Genomic DNA, 23,744 nt, shown 5'->3' with positions numbered 1-23,744 from the left:
AAATATTTTTATGAAAAAGAACATTTTCATGAGAAGATACAGATCGTCAAGCAATTAGATGCTCAAATTTTAAAATATCAATTCCAAGTGTTTAAAATTTACTATCTTCTTTCTTTCAACTTTTATTGTTTGAATTACTTTATAATAATTACATATTTGTTCGTATAACTTCTTTTTTATGAAGGTAAAATATGCAATTAAAAATCTTATAAAGTCAAAAAAATTGTCTTCAGGTGAATATTATCTTAGTAATTACAGATATTAGTTGTTTTTTTAAATGAAGCTTTGGAAGTTCTACATATTTGACATAAAGTTCAATATTTTATACTAATGAAATGAAAATGTATTATGAATGGATAGTCTCTTTTTGACAACACAAAATAAACGAATTTCAATGAATAAAACGTACAATTTTCTTGTCATCAATGGTAATGAGGGTCTCTTTTCTATCAGGCAGTGTATATCTAGTTTGGATTGTCAGTATTAAATGTTATATATAATATTGATAATATTTTTATTTAAAAAAAAATAAAATAGCATGGTTTAGTTCGAAATTATGAGGAAAATTGAGGTAAAGGTTGTTTGCGTTCCAATTTAAGATTAGATGTTTAGAACAATGCGCAAAATTAGAAAATTAGTTTTTTTAAGAACAAAATCCAGAATCTTTGAGCACTTATGAAGGAATGAAGATTACAATAGACATTATAACAAATAGCTATGAAGAATTTTTTTGTGATTAACCCTGTTTCTGTCTCATTAAATTTATAATTACATTATTACAAATTTCAAAACAATCAACAAAAGAAATGGAACAAAGCACAATATACACTTTATACAAACATTTTCCCAACAAACAATCCCCGTTTAATTTCACCCGTTAAATTACTCGACTAACAAACCAAAACAGAAATAATTAATAAAATAAATATCTTATTAATAATCTTTAATCATGGTGTAATATTACTTTATTTTTCAGGATGGAAATAAACACTGACTGTTTTTATTTTACAGCTTGTTTCGAATTATACAAGACTTTTTTCCTAACAAGTAATGCCAACGCTCTAATACAATCCAATTTATATTTTGTTATAACCCTATATAAAAAAAATGCACAAATGTTTTTTTAAATATTTTTTTAATAAGTAACTTTTTAAAATAATATAAACAAATTTTCTCTTTGCTACGTAACTCTGTCAAAAATGGGCACTTAATAGTAATGTTTTTCTTTTTCTTAAGTATTTTCTCTAAAATAATAGAATGCCTTAAGCAACCCAAAAAATAAATGAAAAAAAAGAGATTATATACTATTAACAAATCTCTCTATACACGCTTTGAGCCAAATATTGCGGAAGATCATGATCTTATGTTCTAGAATAGTTGCAGCATAAACGATGCTTCTGTTTAAATATAAGATTGCATGATAATGGAAAATTGAGTGTGTGACATTGTTTTTTTTTCTTTCTCTCTCTTCTCTGTATTATTATCTTTTTCTCTTCATCATATTTATACTTAAAAATACTACATATAATACACAACCAATCGATATTGTTGCATCCCCCCCTACTACTACTTCCGCCGTAATTCATGATAATAAAATGTTTAATATGTATGATAACAATGCAAACATCTTTAATCTATAATTTAACTTATATAAAATTTCTTTTATAGATTAAAAATGTTCAAACTTAATTTTTTTTTTTTTTTAAATGCATTTATTAGATATTTCTGTAGTCAACTCAAATTTTTCCATAATTTTTTCTTGTTCTTGTACATATCGATATAAACAAAAATATAAATAGTTTTCTAATAACAAGACACACACACACACACTTGACAACATATCTGTGATAGGAGTAGGTTCAGTAACTATATTATTTTTGATACTAAAGGTTATATAAATAGTACTAATATTTTTTAAAATAAATATTAAACTAAAATATATTTGTGACCTTTATGGCTAATGTGCGAAAAATGTTTTGATTATTTTCAGCAATAAAAGGATGCCTTGTGCTTGGATAACTATAATTGTTTAATTAGTTGTAGGTAAGCTTTGTTTTTTTATTTATTAAAACCTAATTCAAAAAAATATCTAAACTCTAATTATATATTTTTGTTAATTTGGCAACATTCTTTTATTATTTTCTTTTTTAATTATTTTTATAAAGATAAAGAACGCATATGTAATATAACATTTAAATTGATGAAACCCTTTACCTTAGTTCACTCTTGATGCGCGTGAATTTTTGTTTAACCAAAAGTGGAAGTTAAAAATAAACTAATTAATAATTATTTATATATTGACTTGGTTTTGTTATCAAATAATTACAAACTAGAGTAAAAATTTTCATTTTAAAAGATTTTTTTTTCATTGAACTGAAAAGGACAAAATAATCCTTAAATAAGTATAAATTAAATATGATTATGAACAAAGAAAACACTAAATACACATACAACAAAATGCTTATTTCCATTTTTAAGTTTTATATCATATATAATATATATATTTTTTAGAATCTATCAGTACTAAAGAAACATTTTTGTTAACAATGATTGAGATTATAATATTTAATTATTTTTTAATATAGATATATTTTTTTTCAATATTTTCCCCTCATTATTTACAGTAGAATAAGTATACTCAATACGTGTAACTTTTGTTAAAAAAAAATTATTTACTCTTAATAAAAAAATATTTGCTGCAAAAATGTAAGCAATCGTTGTTACAACTTAGGCTCGACTCATTGAGTCGTTCAAAAAACTACACAATAATTGTTATCTATTCTGTTCATCAGTAATACTCATCATGTGTGCCAGGTTTAGAAATGGTTTGGATGGTTTTTGTTAACTTCAAATGGATAAAAGAACGTTTTTTTTTTAGATAAATGTGTCAATTAGAAACTCAAGTCAACTTTAAGCAAATGATATCAAAGTTGAAGAATTAAAATTAAAATTCAACGGTTTTCTTCATTCATTTGTAAACAAGCTGGGTGGAAATTTTCTTGGATTAATCAAACCGAATTTCCTAATAAAAATGAAGAAAAATCATTTAAGATCCAACATTCTGGCCAAAGGGCACAAAATGTACCGTTTGCTATTTTTATTTTCTCTTTTTAATTATGCTCTCATTGTATATAGATTGGATTAGCAAGGGACTATAGCAGTATTTAAAAAATCAATAATAGTTAACATTTTTTTCTGTATTAAAAGTTATTTTAGAAATAATTAACCTGTGTATTAAGTTAGTGAAGAGTGTAAGACCGAGAGGGATATTTTAAATTGTTCTTCTTGTGTATAACTTAAAATTCTGTTACTGATCCCTTTGGTCTAAAATATAATTCTGTTAAAATTGAATGTCCCTATTGTTAATGATTTTTTTTCTCCGCAAGGCATACTTTTTCTCCATTGCTAAAATAAAGAACAAATTATTTTTGTGCTTTAAACAGCACTGTGTTAATGCCAAAAACATAAAATAAATCAACATATCAAAAAGCTGTTTGTGAACTTAGTAATACACCCTTAATAATTATATAAACTACTCGACATGTGGATTAAATATACATTGCATTAATATCTTACATGACGACTTGTTTTGATATTATATTATTATATAAATTTAGTTTCAACAGTATGTATACTAATTTATAAAACAACAACACACATGATTGTTTTTTTAAAATTATTTTTGTCACTCATTTTTTGAAATTATTTTTATTTTTATAGGCTAGTTCATTATTTTCTCACTAATAGTAAGTTGTTTATTATTATATTGACAACCCACACCTGCGGCAGTAACAAACTCCCTTTATATATTATAAATAATTTATTTTTTTATTTTTCTTAATTTTGTTGGCACATGTTGTTTAAGTACAATTAATACTGATCATTGACAATGTAACCAATGAATGAGAAGTATTTATGGATTCTATGATATACAATATCATGCCTTATAATGGACATGCGATTATTAAAAAAATATATGAATCTACTGATAACTCTACAAAATTGTCTTCATATCCATCATGTTTAAGGTTTCATTGGTTGGGTATTATCGTTTTTGTTGTTAAAATTACCCATGGAACAACTTATTCATCCCTTAAGATAAATGCTTGTAGGCAATTAGAGAATATCTCAATGTCATAAGGACAATTGACAGTATTAAAAACATTTACTAACTAAACAAAACACAAAGTAACTCTAAAAAACAAACAAAACGTTCAGTTTAAATGGGGAGGAACTTACTTTCATTACTTATTTATGCAAATGCATATATTTCACAATATATACATACATACAAGCATTCACACAGTTTTCAAAAAATGTTTCAGAGACATTCATTTTGTTTTAGTGATGTTTCCTTTATTTATAAAATATATATTTTTTATTTCATTTAGTACACGGAAGTTATATAAAATTATGAAACATTTAATGTCAGTGTGAGTACTCAATTTTCCGGCCATTTTGTTATTATTTTATTATCTTTAATTAAACAGTAACCTTACCAATGTTAATTCCATTTATCCACATCTCTTCTTTCAACGGTAATACACTACTAAACATATTCACCATATCCTATAACATTTTAGTATAAGTTCGCACAGGTTTTTATTATTTTAGTTTAAAATCTATTANTTATATAATTTGTATTTTACAGTAATGTCCAATATTTTTTCCCATTATATTAACAAAGGATACAAAAACAGTAGTTTACTGTCTGTATATATGAGCAAGGACTGCACAGCACGTATTCACAAAGCCTGACCAGAATTCGTTGAAGTTGACACAGTGCACTTTGGAAATTCCGTCGAGATCCCCTTCCATTTTGCAAACGCCTTAATTAATTTTCTGAATTTATTATAATACATATATATTTTTTTTTGTAAATATAACACTAGTATGGATACTAAGTATAATTCGATCAACGATAATTACAAAAGTTAGGAGGTTATTCACTTTCCTCTGCACCGTATAAAACGTAATTCAGGTGTTCTTTATTTTATTTTAGTTATTTAATGTTTTAATTATTTAACACCAATTTATTTGGGAACCGTCATCCCCGCACCATACACTTCCATATGATGATAGATAACTTTTGTAACATAAATGCATCTATTCTATGTGCTATTGTCAAAAATTTTAGCATTTGAAAAAATTTATTTTGGGACTATAAAGCAATTACTAGAAATATTTATGTATTTGGAGTAAAAATACATGCCTTATAATTTATCTGAATTTAAACTTAGGTAGATGAAAGTGTAGTCTGTGGGTTTGACAGGTTGGGTTGAGCAAGGATCAGACACTGTCGACGCTTGCAAACCTCTGTCCTAGTTCATCGCATACACGCTGTCGCGAAGTTGGGGGTGGAGGGCGAGGAAGATGGAGATGGTGAGGACGACGCCTCCTTGAGCGTAAGCGCCTACACAATAAACAACCAAGTCCAATCAATAGGAGACTACAGCCTACTCCGATGACTGATGGCCAGAAAATTTCCATTGCAACTTCTGTGATGCCTGAAAACATGACAATACAGTTAACAATGATCATTTAACAATACGCATTTACTTACAGTTAATTTCATCTGAGGTATCATTAACTCCACAATTAGCGACCCTGTTACAGCGAAGTTTATCTGCAATGCAGAAACTGCTTTGTTGGCAGCGAAACTCATCACAATTTTCACCTGAATCTGCCACTTCAGTCCATACAGCTTTGAACCCTTTTGCACCAACTGATTTGTCTGCAGATATGAAACTAAAAAAACCCATACAATTACAATACAATTAACATATAACTTATCAGGTATAGATAGAATACCTTATACGGATATAATTGGATTCTGACATGTATTGCCATTTCTCAGTGTCCTTCTTTTCCCCGCAAAGTTCTAATGGGGGCCCATCAAGAGTGTACCATAGTCGGACAACTGCTGCTGGACAACCTCTTGCTGTGAAATTAATTTGTGTTTAGCAATAATGAAAATAATTTTAAATTTATAAACTAATAGGTAACACAATTAGAATGTAGAAAGACTTACTATTGGGTTCACCCTCTATAGCAAATTGTTCAAAGTTGAGTAAGACCTTATGGTTTGGGCGGACATTAATGTACCAGTTACATGTTTTACTGGCAACTCCTTTAATCGGACCTCCATATTTCAATGGGAAGTTTGGGCTAACAATAACTCCGTAATGGCTGCTACTCACATTGCTACCACAGTCTAGATGAAATTAAATGTTAAACTGATATATTGATATTCAATAATTTAAAGACAAACCTCCAAAAATTGACTTAGCGACATCGAAGGAGTACCGTGCTTTAAAGCCACTGTAAACTCCTTCCTTATCAGTATGTAGGATGACTTTTAGGCCAATAGCCCCCCTGTTGGAGTCCAACGGGCCAGGGGCTGTCATACCGCAATATCGTCCGATCAGCTTCTCCGTACCGTCCCTGTATAGATTGTACATCTCCAGCCAGTCTTCAAAACAGATGGAAGAACTGAAAATTGGAAAAACAAAATTATACGGGGACCTAGGTCATTTTGTTTTTTCATCTCAATTACCCATAAAAGCCAAATGTTCCATTTATCGCATCTGCACGAACTCGAAAATGATCAAATATAAGTGAGACTTGTTCGTTAGGTGTTGCATTGAACACATATGTGCAGTTGGTCTGACTTGGATAGTTTGAAGGGTATCGTGGAGAATTGAACTCTCCCTTTTTCCTGCTTGAACTTCTGTATGTAAATGTACAACTACCATCAGGGGCTGCTGTTCCCGGAATTCGATATTCTGTTCATAACATACAAATTCAGATAAAAATGTCAGAACAATAATTAATTTAAACTGTAATTAATTAAAGCATAAAAGTTAAAAATACTTTTTAACCATGTAATATTAATTAATGCAAATTATGAAAATTCATATAATTGTATGGGTGCTATTTGTTAGTTAAAATTCTATTGCTTAATTCATATACTGACCTGTTTCAAAAGTATATTTTGCTTTAAAACCTTGCCCTTGGAGTTCACCACTGCTGAAAACCATCACTAATCTTGGGCCATCGGACACAACAATGTTTGGCTTGATCTCTTTACCGCACAGCTCATGGTCAAATTTTTCATAAGAATCTGTCGCTTCTTGCCCTTTTAAATACAACTTCAAATAGCCATCACTGCAGCTGCAAAGATTCAATTGAAAATTTAAACCACTGTTTTAAACTGGAACCTTTTGGTTTGGATGTACTTACTCTCCTTTTTCTCCTTTTGGTATATCAAACTTTAAGAATTCTAAGCGTACTCGTTCTAAATGTTGTGAGTCTTGCATTCCATAAATGAAATATCGACAGACTATTTTTGGCATATAAGGAAACGGATAGTTGGGACTGAATACATATCCACTTGATTCCTTTTTACTCAAAATTTTCTGATCACATTCAGATCCTCTTATATGCTCACCATCATTTTTCCCAATAAAATCTGCGGAATACAATAATATATATCTCTTTTCTACCTATTAAAGACAAGTCATATTGCAACTATTTACCTAACTTAACAAAACTTTCACTAAATTCAAAAATGCCTTTGAAACCTCGATTCTGTGTGTTGGCAGTGCGCTGTAGAGTTTCAAAGACAATGAACATGGTTGATTCAGAGGAATACAAAACGAGATTTCTCTGTTGACCGCAGTAGGTACCTATGACAGCCGAATCGTTTGTGATGCCATCATAGATCTTTAAAACATCAAACGGGCAGCTGGAACAATAAGCGCAGTACATATTTAGAATATACATATAACTTACAATAAAGTACAACCTTAATACGACAAGGAAATAATAAAACTTTTCAGTTTGAAGACCTTTTATAACTTTTGATATTGAACTTACTGAGGTCCACCATAGAAAAGATCAAAATCCCTGAACTCCAGCCGTACCCTTTGACCAGGTTTTCCTAGGAGCAGGTAAGTACAGGTGAGATCCTTAGGGTAGCTTCCTGGGTATGTTGGGGATACTATGTTACCCTGACGTTTCTGTTCGGCATGAATTGTATATGAGCACAGTGAAGTAGGAGCTGGGGTGCCGATTTGATACTCCGCTGTAACAATAATAATAATAAAATTATTCTTTTAATGTAAGGTTGTGGTTGAGATAATAAAGTCAGTCAAAGAGGTAAAAAAGTCAAGTTCTCATCAAAGAATGAGCGGGTTCCAAATTTTAATTTTAATTTATCTCAACCAAGACCTTACGTAAAAAGAATAATTAACTGAAAGAAGTAACTTGGTCAATTGACCACTAAAACATAAATGGAACAATAATAATAATAAAAATCAATCTCATATATATTTGTATTTTTAAATAAAGAATAAATAAAATTTTAACTTTAAAACAATATATTTGGAAAAAAGGAAAATATTAAGAAACATTTTTTGATATAAATTCTAATTTCAAGAAAAAAAAACTTAAAAAAAGTTAAAATTTATCTTTTTGGCATTTATTATATTTAAAAACAATATTAAAAACAAAAGTACAACAAACTACTTTTTACCCAAAAACTACTAAAAAAAATTTTGAAAAATTTTAGTAAGGCAGACTTCCAAGTGGAATACTTGGGTATGTTTCTAAATGGAAGGAGGGATATCTCAGGGGTACTTACAGTCGTTGATGAAGGAGTAACGGCCTGCGAAAAGCTCAGGGGTGGTGATGTTCTTATCGGTATAGAAGCTTATAGCGATTGCTCGATAAAGGGAGATCCTTCTCCTCGGTGGTATGGGGCCACAGAACCTCCCTCCAAAAGGTGAATTGATCAACTCTGATGTCTCTGGTTGTTGAACCTCAGAGTAGACGTCGAGGTACTCGTGCGCACACCTATAATTTGTACCATCCAATTAAAAAATATATGTTTAAGGTGTGGTTTATAACGTAAATCTCACTAAAACCTTGTAAAAAAAAGAGCTTTTAATTTGTGTATTTCTCTAGATCCTAAACATACCAAGCACCATTGAAGCAACCAATTATTTAATTTTAATGTCTAGTTAATAAAGATTTTATTTAGAATGTATTTATTAGCATAAATGTAGGAGCACATTCCTTGGGAAATATTGAGTACTAATTGAGGGGTAATATGAATACATTGTGGTTTTGTGATTTTAATTTATTAATATGAATGGGGGAGCTTATCCCCAATCGCCCCAAAGAGTAGTGAGAATGAAGTCTAGAGTGTGAATGGAGAATTTATCAGTGTGAATGGAGGGCTACCTCCAATTACCACAAGGAATATTGAGTACTCTAGGGTAGTGTGAGTACTAACCAGACTTTCATGTTTCTTGTTTCTGTTTTTTGTTTGTTTGTTATTTGTGCTATTTTTTCCACTATTGACGAGCCCCTGAGGTACAGACAGGTTAGCAATAGATAAAAGAAAGAGAAATTCAGCTACCATCCTAATTGGTCTGATCATAACTTAACTGGAGAAACAGAAAAATGCTTAGTACAACCAAGAAAACCAAAGAAAAAGAGGGCTGGTGATGACTTTATACATATACATATATATATATATATATATATTGGGTTGTCCGGAAAATAATGCAGGATTTTGGTATTAAACAAAAAAAAAGANATCAATATATAGGACCATAATCTAAATTTAAAATCCAGGCAGTTATCTTTTCAGCGTTTGCAATTGCATATGGTTAAGTGGTTTTACGACTATCAGAAGTTGAAAAATTAGTATGAAAAGTCTTCTGAAGTATCTACATGCAAAATATACTTGTCATTTATTCAAAACCAATACTGACCAAAGGTGAGTTGATTTGAGTTTGGTTAAACTGATTTTAGTATAGGACTCTTCATCACCATTGTCTGTGCTATTTATTAAAACTGACAGATTTAGTTATTACTTACAATTCATTGCACACAATTTTTATCAAAGGTACAATATTTTTTCACTTGCTTTCAAACATGTTTGATTAGTTTTGTCAATAAAAAATAAAAAAATAAATTAATTAAAAAACTTAAAAAATGATTGTCAGTCATTATTATATATAGGATATGACATGATAATTATTATTTCAGTATTTCAGGTCAATGTAAGAGCTACTTACTCAGGTGGTGTTCCGCGAAGGTCGAACCCTGTGAATGTGATCTGTGCGCGTTGATTTGGGGCAGCGAGAAATGTGTAGACGCACTGCCGCGAGTGTCCAGCTGAGTTCACCAAAATAGGAGCTGTGAATGTCCCGTTCTGCGGCCCACCAGCACGGCTCACAAACGTACGGTCGCACTCTGAGGAGAAATTAAAAAAAATGTATATTTTTATGATTAAGGCTGAGAAAATGGCTTCAATTTTGATTCATGTGCACAAAATGAATATTTATTTGCAGAAATAACAGCAATATATGTGTGTATGTTCTTCTTTTAACTGATACTTTGTTATCTGCAAATTCTCATTATAAGCATTGTTTATCTTAAATTAATTTACATACTCATAAGAGTAGTACTTTTATTTCAATAATGTTTGGACCATTGAGCAATTTTGCAAAGAATTTTCCAAGCATAAAAAAATAATCATTAAATAATATTAAACTAATGATTAATATGGTCACGTCTTGTGATAGTCAGAACAGAAAACATAACAAAGAAAGGCAGGGGATACTACTACACAAATCAAAAAAACTTTTCAACAGGCTACCACCCTTATCAATAATTTTTAAAAGGATGGTGGTGATTAAGGATTTAACAATTAATTATCACCCAAAAGAAAGAAAACATCAAGCAAATGCTGGTCATACCAAAATTACCAAAAAAGTTATGATAACTAAATAAATCTATCTCTGACTTATCAAAGAAAATTCTAGACGTTGAAAAACTATATAATATAATTAGGGGAAAGATAAAACAAAAGAAAAAAATCTGTAGCTCTTCAGTAGTATGCAGATGGCTCAAAGGTGGAAAATAGTATGGGAATGGGCATAAAGGGGCCTAATTATGAGCATTACATGACCCTCGGCATCATCACAACCATCTTCCTATTGCTAGCCATAGAAACACGGGAACATGAAATAATTACCAAAACTCTCAAGGGTGCAACAATAATAATTGTATCAGATAACCACGGAGCTACAAAGACTCTCCAATTTCCAAAGAAACAACAAGATAAACTCAAAACTAGCCTCAAACTGCCAGAATACTTAAAAAAATTGAAATATACAAATATTCTAATGCTAAGGTCTGTCCCAGGCCATGAGGGAATTTCAGGCAATAAGGCTCAAATTCATTTTGTGGGATAAATTATAGCCATATTAAAAAATAACTGGAATCTTGGGTAACTAAAGAACACAACAAATACTGGTGATGTATACTAGAAAAGAAGGGTGCAAAAAGAAAAAAAAAGAAAACAAAAGTTGACTATGTCTAGAAGGGACAGAGACAACAGACCATACAGCTGTTCTGCAATAGGTAGGAAAAGGTTTTGACTCCTGAAAAGAATTCTGTACTTCATTAAAAAATAAAAAAAAATTCAAGAAATTCTTTAGCAGAGATCGGACACAATTTATGCAAATTTAAGTGCTAAAGCCTTTATCTCCAAACGAAAGAAGAAACAATTTTTCATTTTTGTCCAATTATTTATTGTGTAAAATATATATTGATAATTACATCCCATATTTTCCAAAATATTTTAAACTTAAAATGCGCGTTTTTAATTTGAGAGCAGTATTTTACTTTTATCGTTGATCCGTGTTCTTTCTATAAATAATTTTCTACTGACAAAGTCGAATGATAATCTGGGAGGGTTAGCCTCAATTCCTTTATACTAATTATTCAACAGATCAATAATCCAATTTAAAATCAATCCGAATCGAGAATAAGCATTTCTTTTTTGATAGTTGTTATATACGGAAATTTTTACAATAAATGCTCTTTTATCCAATGGATTTATTATTCATTAACTTAAGATGTTTATGGTGAACATTTCAATGTTCTGTAAAAGTTTACATTAAACATAGAAAAAAATGTTTTGTGTTATAAGATTTCACATCAAATATTGCAATGAACAAATGTTCAATTCGTAAAACTTCAAGTATTGACGTATATGAGACAGTTTTATAAAGTTGTTGTTTCTTCCGGGTAAGAGGAGTAAGGCAGGGCAAGAGAAGCAATTCCCTGTATATTGGATGTTGGCAGGTGAACGAGTATCGCCAAATTGACCTGAAAGAGGATAACAGAAAGGCAGGGAGGTGGGCAGGATTGTTACAAATAGCAATTAGTTACAAATCGACACGAGTATTCTTTTTGCTCCGGGTGGAAACAAATCGGGGTATTTTTTTCCTCAATCTTGGCTATCTAGCGAATGAATTTAAACCGATTTGTACTTTCGATTGAATCTGATCAAAATTGAATCATGACAACTAAGTATACAACAAATTTGAGCACTGATTTGGATTGATAAATAGTATTACTTTATTCTAACTTTATCCGACTAGCTACGGAAAATTGAAAAATTAAATATTCCATGGAAAACTTTAGTTAATAATAAATAAGAAATATAATGATAACATAAATAATACGTATATTTTATTTTTTACGTAGTTTAATTTTTAAAGGTAAAATCGTGTTTTGTAGCTCTGAATAGACTAAACCTGCAAGACACGACGATCGTGCCGGACTGTATCGTCCGACCCCGTTCCTTTTGATTCCACGTGGTTGATTTTTATTAGCAATTAATAAAAAAAAATTGTGTTAATTAATTTTTTCTACAACTGTATATGTATTATATACAACCAGCAGTTGGATTTCAATTTATGATTGTGGCATTACGGGCGTTATAGAGAAAGCTACCCATTGGCAGCTTATATATGTACGTATTCTTTTCAGTCGCTTACTTGGTAATTCTGGGAAATAGAGTAATCGTATTTGTGTGTTAGTGTGATATTGTAATTTACTGTGAAAACGTCTGTAATATGTTTTAATAAATGAAAAAACTATTAGTATGTGAAGATCTCTGTGAAGTATGTTATTGTTTACGTAAAAAGGGGGCAGAAAAAATTAGTCTTAAAATTTTGGATTGAAAACTTTGTAATCTTTGAAGATTGTAATATTTGGCCGATCCATAAACTAGGCACCCGTACATTCAAATAGGTTTGAGTACGTGTATGTATGTTGAAAGTTTTGATTTTAATGATAATTTTGATTGTCGGTTGAGTAGGTAATAAAGCATTTTAAATCGTGTGTTGTCTGTTTTTTTAATCGTGTGTGTGGATTCCAAGTTAGTCTTGTATCAAATGTAAGTCTTAAATTGTAAACTTTTTTCGGATTGAGGAACAGGTTCATTGTACAAGCATAGGCTGAGTTAAGTCTCTCAGCGGAGTGAAAGTGATATGTTATAACTTTGAGAGGTTAAACTTTATTTTTCAAAGAATGCTCAATTTTTCAATTGTTGTGTAAATGAATTTGTAACATAATTGTTGTCATCTGCGTATGTGGCGGAAGATGCATTCTCATTTGAGGGCACATCAGAAGTAAAAATTGTGCTAAACAGAGGAGCCAATATTGGCACTCCTGCAAGCATATCTTCCGTTTCAGACGTCTTCGTACCCTGGTTTACTGCGAAAAATCTCTTAAGGTATGATTGTATAATCAGATAATAGGCCTGGGCTAAAAATAATTTTAATTTGTATAATAATCCCTCATGTCGTACTTTGTCGAACGCCTGAGAAACATCTAGAAACACTCCAGTCGCGTACAGTTTCTGCTGGAGGCATGAAGTAATAAAATCTGTAACTCTGTGAATCTGATGAGTAGTGAAATGATGGGTTCCAAACCCAAATTGTTGTCTGGTAAGATGTTGTTTGAAGTAGTAATAGAAATAATTCTTTTGTAAATTATTTTTTCGAATAATTTAGAAGGAACGGGTAACAAACTAAGGGCGATAAGATGATGGGGAGCTTATATTTTTATGAGATCATTTTAATATAAGAAAATTTCTATTGTATGGGAAAGTGTGTAGTTCTCAAAATTGCGTTAAATGAAAAAGGCAGAAAGATGACGGATTTTTTGGGAAGTTCTTGAACAACTTCAACTGTTATCAAATTATGATCAGGTGATTTTTTTAGCAAGGTTTTGTATTTCTTGTGTATTTTAATTTTTTTAAATAATGCTTATTATTAGTTTTGTTATTTAGTAGTGTTTGAAAAGAAGTTTTGAATTAATTAGTTGATTTGGATTTATATAAGCCCAAATCTGCACATGTGTGTACATATATACACATGTGCAGAGTTGAGTCTATCACTTCTCGCAGTCTACCGGTAATTCCAGCTTTTGTAATTTATAAAAAATTACCGCCAGGCCTTGAGAATCACCCACCTCGGTGTTGGCAGTCAGGGGTCACCTCAGTTTTGTCCGTCTACCCACCGAGGTTCCTGCTGTCAACAGAATTGATAATTGAACTCTTTAATATGGAACGTCAGTAAAAATACCGGTCCAAAATACTGCCTGTTCAAATTCGTATTTCACGATTAAAATTAAATCTCCAGCACTTTTCTCCCCTTGCTCTTCAAAATACATCAACTTTTATTTACACCCATAACCGTTTATCTCCCGGTGGAAAAGAGTTTCGCTGATCTGGAAGTATACAACGCAAGCCAAACATGCAGAGCCGACAGAAAATTCGTTACCGTTTTACACTCATCGCTAATCACTCGTAGAATGTTTATATTTGTTTTGTTTTGTACCGGACCCCTTTTGGATTTTTAAGAACAGCGTCAAATTTGTTTGCAATTACGATTCCAACCTTTGACCGATCAATGCGTATGAATTAATTCTCAGACGAGGCCAACTATTGCCCGGTTTTCTTTCAATCTAAAAATAATATTCCTTCAGATAATATCGATTTGTTTTATTCTCAAACACACCATAAATGATTAGAAGAGGAAAATTCTTGGTCGATTTATTTAATTTATCTATTTATCTATTTGATATCTCAACTAAAATATGTTAAAGTAAGATTTACAATATTTTTATGGCAAAAAGAAAAACAGCTATTTATCATGTAAATCTTAAATAAATCATGTCATAATTCAAACAAAATCGGCATGTTGTTAATTTAAAAAATATTCGTAAACGTTTATAAAATCTTACAATTTGTTGACTAATTTAATAGGGTATTTCAGGTGGACTAAAAAGCCTTTTCCTAGTAAAGTGTCGTGCCACAATGACATTTAAAGGGCGCTCAGGGATCACTAGAATTCCCAGTGGCATTTTATACTTGCTTTTCGTTTCTTGAAACCCCGTAGCCGCTTTTTCTTTGATAGAAATGATTCCATGATGTTGTTGATCCTGATTCCTGAGACAAAAAAACACAAAAACAGTCGGCTATAAATTTGCTGATAATTTGTTTTTCTATTTTAATCAGCTTCATTATCGACCGGGTACAACGTTCTAAACTTCCTGGCTTTTTATACTTTATACTTCATATCCCAATGTTATTTTCTTCTAACTATTGACCGTTCAAGAACAATAACAAGTTTGTCCTTTGGAATGAAATTGATCGCAAAGTAAAGCCGAAATTCAAAATTAGATTTTGTTAAGACTAAAGTATCGTTAATAGTGTCAATTTTTAATTAAACGCCATATTAACAGTTTCAACATTTTTGTCGAGGAACTGCATGTTTGGAAGAAATCGGTTTGTTAGACGATTTTTATGCAATTCATCAGTGCGGGATTTAGTCAGACATATTCTTTTGTTTTTTTTTGTAACACGTTATGAAGACTTGAAACGCGTCAGACAGACGAAACCGGCAACTGTTGGCCGACCAGGACCAAACCGGCCAAACTATTTCGAATAAGTTCATATAAATTTTTTTAATGTATGTATTAAAAAATTAATTCTTTTCTATTGTATATTGCATAAGAAGATTTTGGATTGTTAAGCTTGTAACTATGGTTTAGATTTTTCTTAATCAATTACATGATTTTGGAAAAGTTTTCGATGAAAATTTAACGGTCTTTCTGGGAAGTCTGCCTATGACATTAAATTTTTGATTTATTAATTACGGTGTAGCTAGTGCGAGAGGAAATGAGATGCAAAAATATGATCATGATGATGAGAAAGAGATGTCTTTAGACAAGGATCACTTTAGTTTTTAAATCGAACGTTTGAGAAAGAAAAAAAGAAACACGGTCTATGTGATAGAGTGAAAGTGAGAGAGAGAGGGAGAGAGAGAGAGGCAGAGAGAGAGAGAAGAGAGAGAGAGAGGGAGAGAGAGAGGCAGAGAGAGAGAGAGAGAGAGAGAGAGAGTGAGAGAGAGAGAGTTGAAAATGAAGGAGTTTATATGGTCAGTGAAAAAAGAGAAATAAAAAGTAATATAGATGTACGTAGATTACAAGTAGAGGTAGCTAGATAGTGAGAGAAAAGATGCGAAGAAGGGAGGTTCGAGGGAGGAAATGAAAGAGGAGAGAGCCAGCGAGAGAGTGATAAAGAGGATGAGTGAGTGAGTGAGAGAGAGAGAGAGAGTGAGAGTGAGAAAGGGTGAGTGAGTGTGAGAGAGAGAGAACGAAAGGGTGAATGATTGTGATAGAGTGAAAGTGAGAGAGAGAGAGAGAGAGAGAGAGAGGGAGAGAGAGAGAGAGGCAGAGAGAGAGAGAGTGAGAGAGAGAGAGAGAGTTGAAAATGAAGGAGTTTATATGGTCAGTGAAAAAAAGAGAAATAAAAACGTAATATAGATGTACGTAGATTACAAGTAGAGGTAGCTAGATAGTGAGAGAAAAGATGGGAAGAAGGGAGGTTCGAGGGAGGAAATGAAAGAGGAGAGAGCGAGCGAGAGAGTGATAAAGAGGGTGAGTGAGTGAGTGAGTGAGTGAGAGAGGAAGAGAGAGAGAGTGAGAGTGAGAAAGGGTGAGTGAGTGTGAGAGAGAGAGAGAACGAAAGAGTGAGTGATTGTGATAGAGTGAAAGTGAAAGAGAGAGAGAGAGAGAGAGAGAGAGAGAGAGGAGAGGGAGAGAGAGAGAGAGAGTGAGAGAGAGAGCTTGATGGCATATGTGTTTCGGAATCTTGTCTGTGTTGTGTGTCTTGTAAAAATATACGTTGAATGTTTCATGGCTTGTTTTATTTCATTTCCTCCCTGTTTACCTGTTTATCCTTAGGATTATTATCTACAATTTAGTATGTTACTAATATGTGCGTGATGTACTGAGCCGTATTAATAATTTGAAAAATTACCAAGAAAAGAATAAAGTATCAATTTGTCAAGTCGATTATGAAAAAATATCGTGCAGGATTTGAAAGGCGTTGAAATTATTTATTGGCCCAATAAATTGATTTCATGTTAGGTTTAACGTAGCTTGGTTTGTCTATTTGTCTAGTAGAGTGAGTTCTTGGTAATGTTTTAAATGAGAAAATTGTGTCATGTATGATTATAGTGGTAACAATTGCCTTAACTAGTATCCAAAATTTATATTATTGAATTCTACTGTGTGTATGACAGAAGTTTTATTTCACCTTTGTTCAAAACTGTAAAAAAGTAAAACAGTTCATAGTATCAAAATTGATCCACATCGTTTTGAATTTCACGGGCTTTACCTGCATCTGGTAAATTTTGGTTCTTTATTCCGAAGGATTTGAAGCTTAATCGTATCGATGGATTAGAAATCGTCTAGCATTTCATCTATTTTATAAAAAATCAGGTAAGTGAATCCTTTCCTCCTTGATCTAGGTCAAAGCCCCCTAGAGACTGCTGACTGTACCGCCGCCTTTATTAAATTGCAAATTCTCTCCGTTAGGCCTCCCTTGGCGTTCCATTGTAGGGCAAATATCGGCTTAAGATATGCTTAAGAGAAATCGATAAGGTCGCGATGACCCCTGAAAGTAAGGTTTTACATTTTTTTATTGTTACGATTGATAAAACGACACGGTTAGAACGATAAGCTATTCCGATTTTAAATATAACGGAAATCTTGTATTTAACAATAACTTAACGCGTTTTAATGCCAAAGTAATTTGTACAAGAAATTACTTTATGCTTTGAATTTTCTTCTGTGAGGTACAGAAAAAACATGTTGACTTATTTTAAAATAAATTTCCTAGATAAACCATGAAAATTAAAAATAAAGTTTTGAACATTGATAAACGATTTGTAAAGCGAGGCTGCTTGGTTTCTTAGAAAGAGTTTTACAAAGCCTGAAATAGTGTGCGTTTCTAATATTTTTCGCTGAAAATATAAGTAAGCTCTAAGCTAAGGATGCTACTATTATGATAATACAATCTGGCGAAAAGTGATCCGAAAGGGGTACACTTTTTTTTTAGAAACTTAACTAACTTACCCGATTTCCCGATTCTATGTTTCCTTTCGTGTGCGGAGCAAGTCCCATCTGGAATCAATTGGAAACTGGTATCAGATTGACAAGAGGGTGAACGATGGGGAGAGGGGTGAGAATTTCTAAATTAAAACGAATCATATTACACGTTATTAGAATTTTGTTGTTGTACGATGCGTTTACATCCTGTCGAACCGTTTGATGATAAATCGTAAGCAATTAAAAATGTGAAATTAAAAGACACGATAAATTAACTGTACATTCTATCGACCGTTATGGATATTTTGTAATAAAAGAATATTTTTACTATCATTGTTGATGGTTGTGTCGTAAAATGCTAAACTTTGTCACCCACATTTCTGATACGGAGTAAACTGTTGGATTTCATTCGTTGTAATTTAATTCTTAATTCAATTACTCTTGGAACATACGTTGTAATATTGTAAATAGATGTACAAATATAACAAAAATCTAGTAAATTACTAATTATATTTTTAAAGTTCTGATGATTGAGATATAATCCTTGAAAACTCAACCAAAGAACTGAGTGTTTTTTTCCAATAAGGCTTATGCCTGATTTTTAATATAAGATTAAACTTAAGTTAATTTTTAATTTATTACTTTCACGCTTCATCATTTCCAGACATCCTTTTTCAATTTTTTACAATTTTCGTTATGTACATTATATTTTCTGATGTTATGTTTTATCTTGTTAAATTACAGATTTCTTGGGGTCTAATTGATTGATTTTTGGCAATTTCAGAAAACCTTTGTGTATGTATGAAGGGTAACCAAAGTTTTATTCTCTACCAATCCTTTTTCTTACTTAATCAATAATTGTAAAAATAATTGCAAATACAACAAAGTTTCTAATGCGAGCGATTCCACTTCGAGGAATTTCTTTAGATGGGAATAAGGAAATGAAATAAATAGAAGATGGAAATAAAATTTGAACGAATTATCTCTTGAATTTCACAACAATGAAAAACGTTCATGACATTTCAGGCAAACAACTCAAAATGTATTTTTTTGTCTCTTTTCCAGATGAAAACTCTCCAAAAATTTACACTTTTTAAAAAATGGTTTGAAAAAAGTATATTTTGAGGGTAAAATATAACATATAGAGCCTAAATTAAACAGTATAATGGTTTATAACACACACAGACACACACATAAACTCACTTTCTTTATTTATCTTTCCACTTTCTATATATATCTCCTTTTTTCTCCATCAATCTCATTCGCTCTTATTCTTTTCATCTCACATTATTGCTTAAACTATTTTTTCCACTTTCTCTCATACTTTCTCTTTACTACAGAAAAGAGCCTCCTCTATCGAATTTTCTTAAAACTATTTCGACTATTCTATCTATCATATACACACTCAATACTCTCTTTATTATTCCATTTTTTCTTTATCTATCTATCGCACTGAACCCTCTTCTCATCCTCTTTACGTCACTCTCATGCACTTTTCTCTTTTCATCTGCCATTTGCTCATATACTCTCTCTCGCACCCTCTTTATTTCTCTCTTCTTTATCTCTATATACATATCTTTATATCTATATCTGTGTAACTATCTTTCTATCTACCTACTATGTATTTATCTATCTATATTTTTCTCCATCTCTCACTATCCATGTTTTGTCCTTTTAACTACTTCTATTTTTCCATTTCTTTATTTCTATTTACTGTAGTTCACTATTTCTTTTCTCTCACCACACATACACCCTCTTTTTAATTCTGCCCTCTCTCTTTTTGTTCTCGTTTCTCTCAGCCTTTCTCATTTTTCCCTCTCACCAATCTTTTTCCTGGATTTCTTTTTCTCTAACTGTCTATATCTTTCTATCACATTCTTTATATTTTTCTCAATAGTTCTTCCTTTTTGTATGCACAAATTCCCTTTTTTCATTCACTCTCTCTCTCTCTCTCTCCCTCCCTCCCTTTCTCTCTAATCCCACTCATACAGGTTTTTAGAATTTTTGGTTTCGTGTTGCGAGTAGCATTGTATAAATACTTATAAAAATTTCTATAGTATTAGTATTAGTAGTACATTTATAAATACAATTAAAAATTAAAAGGAAAACTAAAAAACAACTGTTTTTGTGTTGTGGTGTTTCAAATTTACTTTCAGTCGCGGTGAAAGTGTAAAGTGTAAGGTTTTACAGAAATAAATCTTATTTAGCTGGGTGGTTTTAAGCCGTTAAATTAAGTTTAAAAAATGACATTTGGATTGACGATGGAAGTGTTCCTTTGAAAACTGAAAGCAATTAAATTAATAAAATAAATGAAATTGCATTCAATGAGGAGAGCGTGTTAAATGAAGGAGGAAGGCGAAGTGATTGTCGTCCATTATTATGCGAACAGCCAACCAGACTAACTTGAATAAATGATAGGAGGAAAATAGTCTCCATAGAAGAGGAAATTCATAGACCATGAGGTTCTCCGGTTCTGAAATAGGGTATCGACCACCAAAAGTAGATTATGTCCTGGGTCAGATCTGAATTAGTGGCCCCTTTGAGGGGAGTCATTACCGAGTTAGGCGCTGTCCTAACTCGCACTCCGCCGAGCATGTCCGGGTTCCCAGTGCCACCAAGTTTCCGTGAGCGCGTCAAACGACCATTGGTGGAATTTAATTCAATTTCGAGTTTAAAAATCCGTCAATTTTTGGTGAGTTTTTTTTCAGGCGGACCTCCATTGCGTTAAAGATAAATACGATGATCAGTTCAATTATTGCACTTCATTCTTCCACGCATTAATTAGTTAAATAAGTCACGCTATTTGATGAAGTCGTGTCTAAATTTTTTATTAATACTCCTCTGATTCGACACTAGACAGTAAAGCAATCATTCCCATTAATATTTAAACATACATTTGTACTACACCCAAGTAAATTACATAAACATATGTACATGTTTTATTTATGCAGTACACTGTTTATGCGTTTACTGTTTAATTTCTGACGACACCCAATTTGTTTATCTATTTGGCTGAGGATTATGACGGTATGAAAGTGAGAAAGAGAAAGAGGATGTGGGAGAGAGAGACGACGATATGTTTCTAAAAGCTCGTTGCTCATCTAATAATAATCATATTATTCTTAAATTATTATTTATTAATTTGCAAACATATTCAATGAATTGATAACAGTCGTTTTGTTCCCGTTTTTAAATGAAAAAAGAAGAGAAGATGGATAGTGAGAGAGAAGAAAAGTGGAAAAGGGAGAGAAAAACGTTGCGAGAAAGAGATAGATATGTAGATAGAAGGTAGGTAGATATATAAATTGTTACATGAATAGTTTGATAGATAGAAGATAGAATTAGATAGATTGATATATTTATAAATAGAATGCGCAGGACAGAAAGAGATAGATAGACAGATAGATAGAAGAGAGCGGGTGAGAAAGAAAGAGAGAGGGAGGGAGAAAAAAAGAAAAGAGAGCGTATGTGTAGCAAATAGAAAAAGGGAGGAAGCTAATTGTGTGATAAGTCGAAAGAAAGAGGTAGAGAAAGTTTGAGGGAAAGAACGATAGTCAGAGAGAAAAGTGTGCGTGTGTGTCTGAGAGAGAGAGAGAGATAGATAGAGAGAGAGAGAGAGAGAGAGAGAGAGAACGAAAAACTGAGAGTATGTGTAGCGAATGGAAAAAAGGAGAAAGCGAATTGTAAGATCAATCGAAAGAAAGACGTAGAGAAAGTTTGAGGGAAAGAACGATAGTCAGAGGGAGGAAAAGAGAGAGATAGAATGAGAGGGAGAGAGAAAAAAATTAGAGGGAGAAAATAGAGAAAGATAGATTGGAAGGTAGTTTCGAAGATAGATTAGATAGAGAATAGATGAGAAAATAGAGGAAAAAATTTGGACAGTCTGAAGTTGCAAAAAAATTGACTATGTAGTCTCTTTTATTCAAAATTTAACTATTACGAAAACACCATATCACGGATTTTTTGTCTAAAAAACATTACTAAAGACTGATTTTATTGATAAATTCATTTTTAAACATTTAGCCCAATTTCTTACACCTGAAATTTATTGTACGAAGATTTCTAATTGATAGCAAATTGCTACACGCAACAAATTAGAATTATCCCTGATCATTTTCTTTCGATCAGTTAAAAGCAAAAATCCTTATATCCGGTTTTTAAAGTTGAACCTCACGCAATAATCCCATGTAAAGTAACAGGAATTCCGACGAGTATAGTGTTTTTCATGGGTCGAAAAAGAATAAGGAAAGTGCTATCCAAATTGTTATTCTGCCTAACAACCTTCTCTGACCAGACCAGGTTTAAACGATCGGTGAATAAAAAACTGTTTCGAATGCTTTATAGACCGAAGTTTCATTTCTTATTCTAACACCCGCATCCAATCCATTCATTCTTTGCCCTTGCCATTTTTGCTATCTCTGAAGGATCATGAAATTAATGAATGGGCCGGCTTTTATTAACAGAGATTGATGGACGGTGTGAAGCCAGACAATTCAAAATCCATCAAAAATATGTTTCTTTTATTTAAACAGAGAAAGAATTTTACGAGGTTGTTTGAAAAAACAAATTCTTATGGTCTTCTTCATCTTTTTATTTGCGAAAGAACATCCAGCTTTCACGTTAAGCAACGATCAGGCCGAACCTTCTCTGGTCGATAATGCTGAATTACTCAGCAGTGGAGGCTACCACTCGTGGATTATCGGCTCCAATTTCTACTTACTACGAAAAATCTTTATGTCAAAAAAACGTGATTTTAAGAATTTGTCTGCACAAATGTGCTACAAATATCACAACACAATGGATTTGAGATTGGGTTAAATATCCAATGTAAAATTTTGATTTATTCAGAATAAAAGGTGAACAGGCAAAGCAATATGCTTTATAGTAAAAGTAATTATGCCTCTCCCTGCTTATAACTCTGACGTAGTGAATTTTTAGATAAATGTGAATTTATAGCAAATATATTAGAATTTGCTATAAATCTGTATTTATGTAATTTACATCAATATGTTGATAAATACTAAGGGGATGATGCAAAATAAATAATATAGATTTTGGAATAGTAATGAATTTTTCTAAATTTTTATACCTTATCTTTAATTAGATATTGTTTTGGTAAATTTAATTTATCCTTGGACGTAAATAATCAAAAGATACGATCTCGAGATATACTTTAGGGGTCTTTGTATAGAGAATCAAGTGCACGGCCAAAGGGTGTGAGAGTAGGGTTACCCGAGGGTTGATTAAGTGGACCTTTTTTTAAGACCCTTAAGCACCGCTTACTCAACAACTTCTTAGTGTACAACCAAAGGCTAAATACGATCCTGTACTCGGTTGAATCCCAATGATTTACAATTCGGTCGGGCTGGACTAATGGATAAGGGAAGACAATAAAATGTCATTAACTGAAACCCGGTGGGATTAAATGCATCATCCAGCCTCTTTTTTTGCCGTTCGAAAGCACAATTTCGCCA

General features: G+C 31.9%; 1 protein-coding gene across 4 annotated transcripts in view; it reads right to left on the bottom strand.

Moving 5' to 3' along the window:
* Window positions 1-4,654: 4,654 nt before the first annotated feature.
* The window catches only part of LOC106673247 (cubilin), a 106,814-nt gene continuing 87,724 nt past the window's right edge, over window positions 4,655-23,744 (bottom strand). For 2 of the 4 annotated variants that reach the window (XM_024229384.1, XM_024229386.1), the window contains 13 exons: window positions 18,298-18,345; window positions 10,089-10,266; window positions 8,645-8,856; window positions 7,879-8,086; window positions 7,539-7,747; window positions 7,243-7,471; window positions 6,977-7,173; window positions 6,557-6,785; window positions 6,272-6,492; window positions 6,032-6,214; window positions 5,812-5,941; window positions 5,564-5,748; window positions 4,655-5,507 (listed from right to left, as the gene is read on the bottom strand). In XM_024229384.1, coding sequence (XP_024085152.1) covers window positions 5,290-5,507; window positions 5,564-5,748; window positions 5,812-5,941; window positions 6,032-6,214; window positions 6,272-6,492; window positions 6,557-6,785; window positions 6,977-7,173; window positions 7,243-7,471; window positions 7,539-7,747; window positions 7,879-8,086; window positions 8,645-8,856; window positions 10,089-10,266; window positions 18,298-18,345 — 2,447 coding nt within the window. In that variant the 3' untranslated portion in view covers window positions 4,655-5,289. The remainder of the gene's footprint in view (window positions 5,508-5,563; window positions 5,749-5,811; window positions 5,942-6,031; window positions 6,215-6,271; window positions 6,493-6,556; window positions 6,786-6,976; window positions 7,174-7,242; window positions 7,472-7,538; window positions 7,748-7,878; window positions 8,087-8,644; window positions 8,857-10,088; window positions 10,267-18,297; window positions 18,346-23,744) is intronic. The other 2 variants (XM_024229385.1, XM_014405290.2) reach the window with 1 other exon arrangement.

This window comes from Cimex lectularius, unplaced genomic scaffold (assembly GCF_000648675.2).
Source record: "Cimex lectularius strain Harlan isolate CLEC.00 unplaced genomic scaffold, Clec_2.1 scaffold288, whole genome shotgun sequence".
Classification (NCBI taxonomy): domain Eukaryota; kingdom Metazoa; phylum Arthropoda; class Insecta; order Hemiptera; family Cimicidae; genus Cimex; species Cimex lectularius.
The sequence above is the reverse complement of the archived record's forward strand: the minus strand, read 5'-3'. Positions and strand labels throughout refer to the sequence as shown.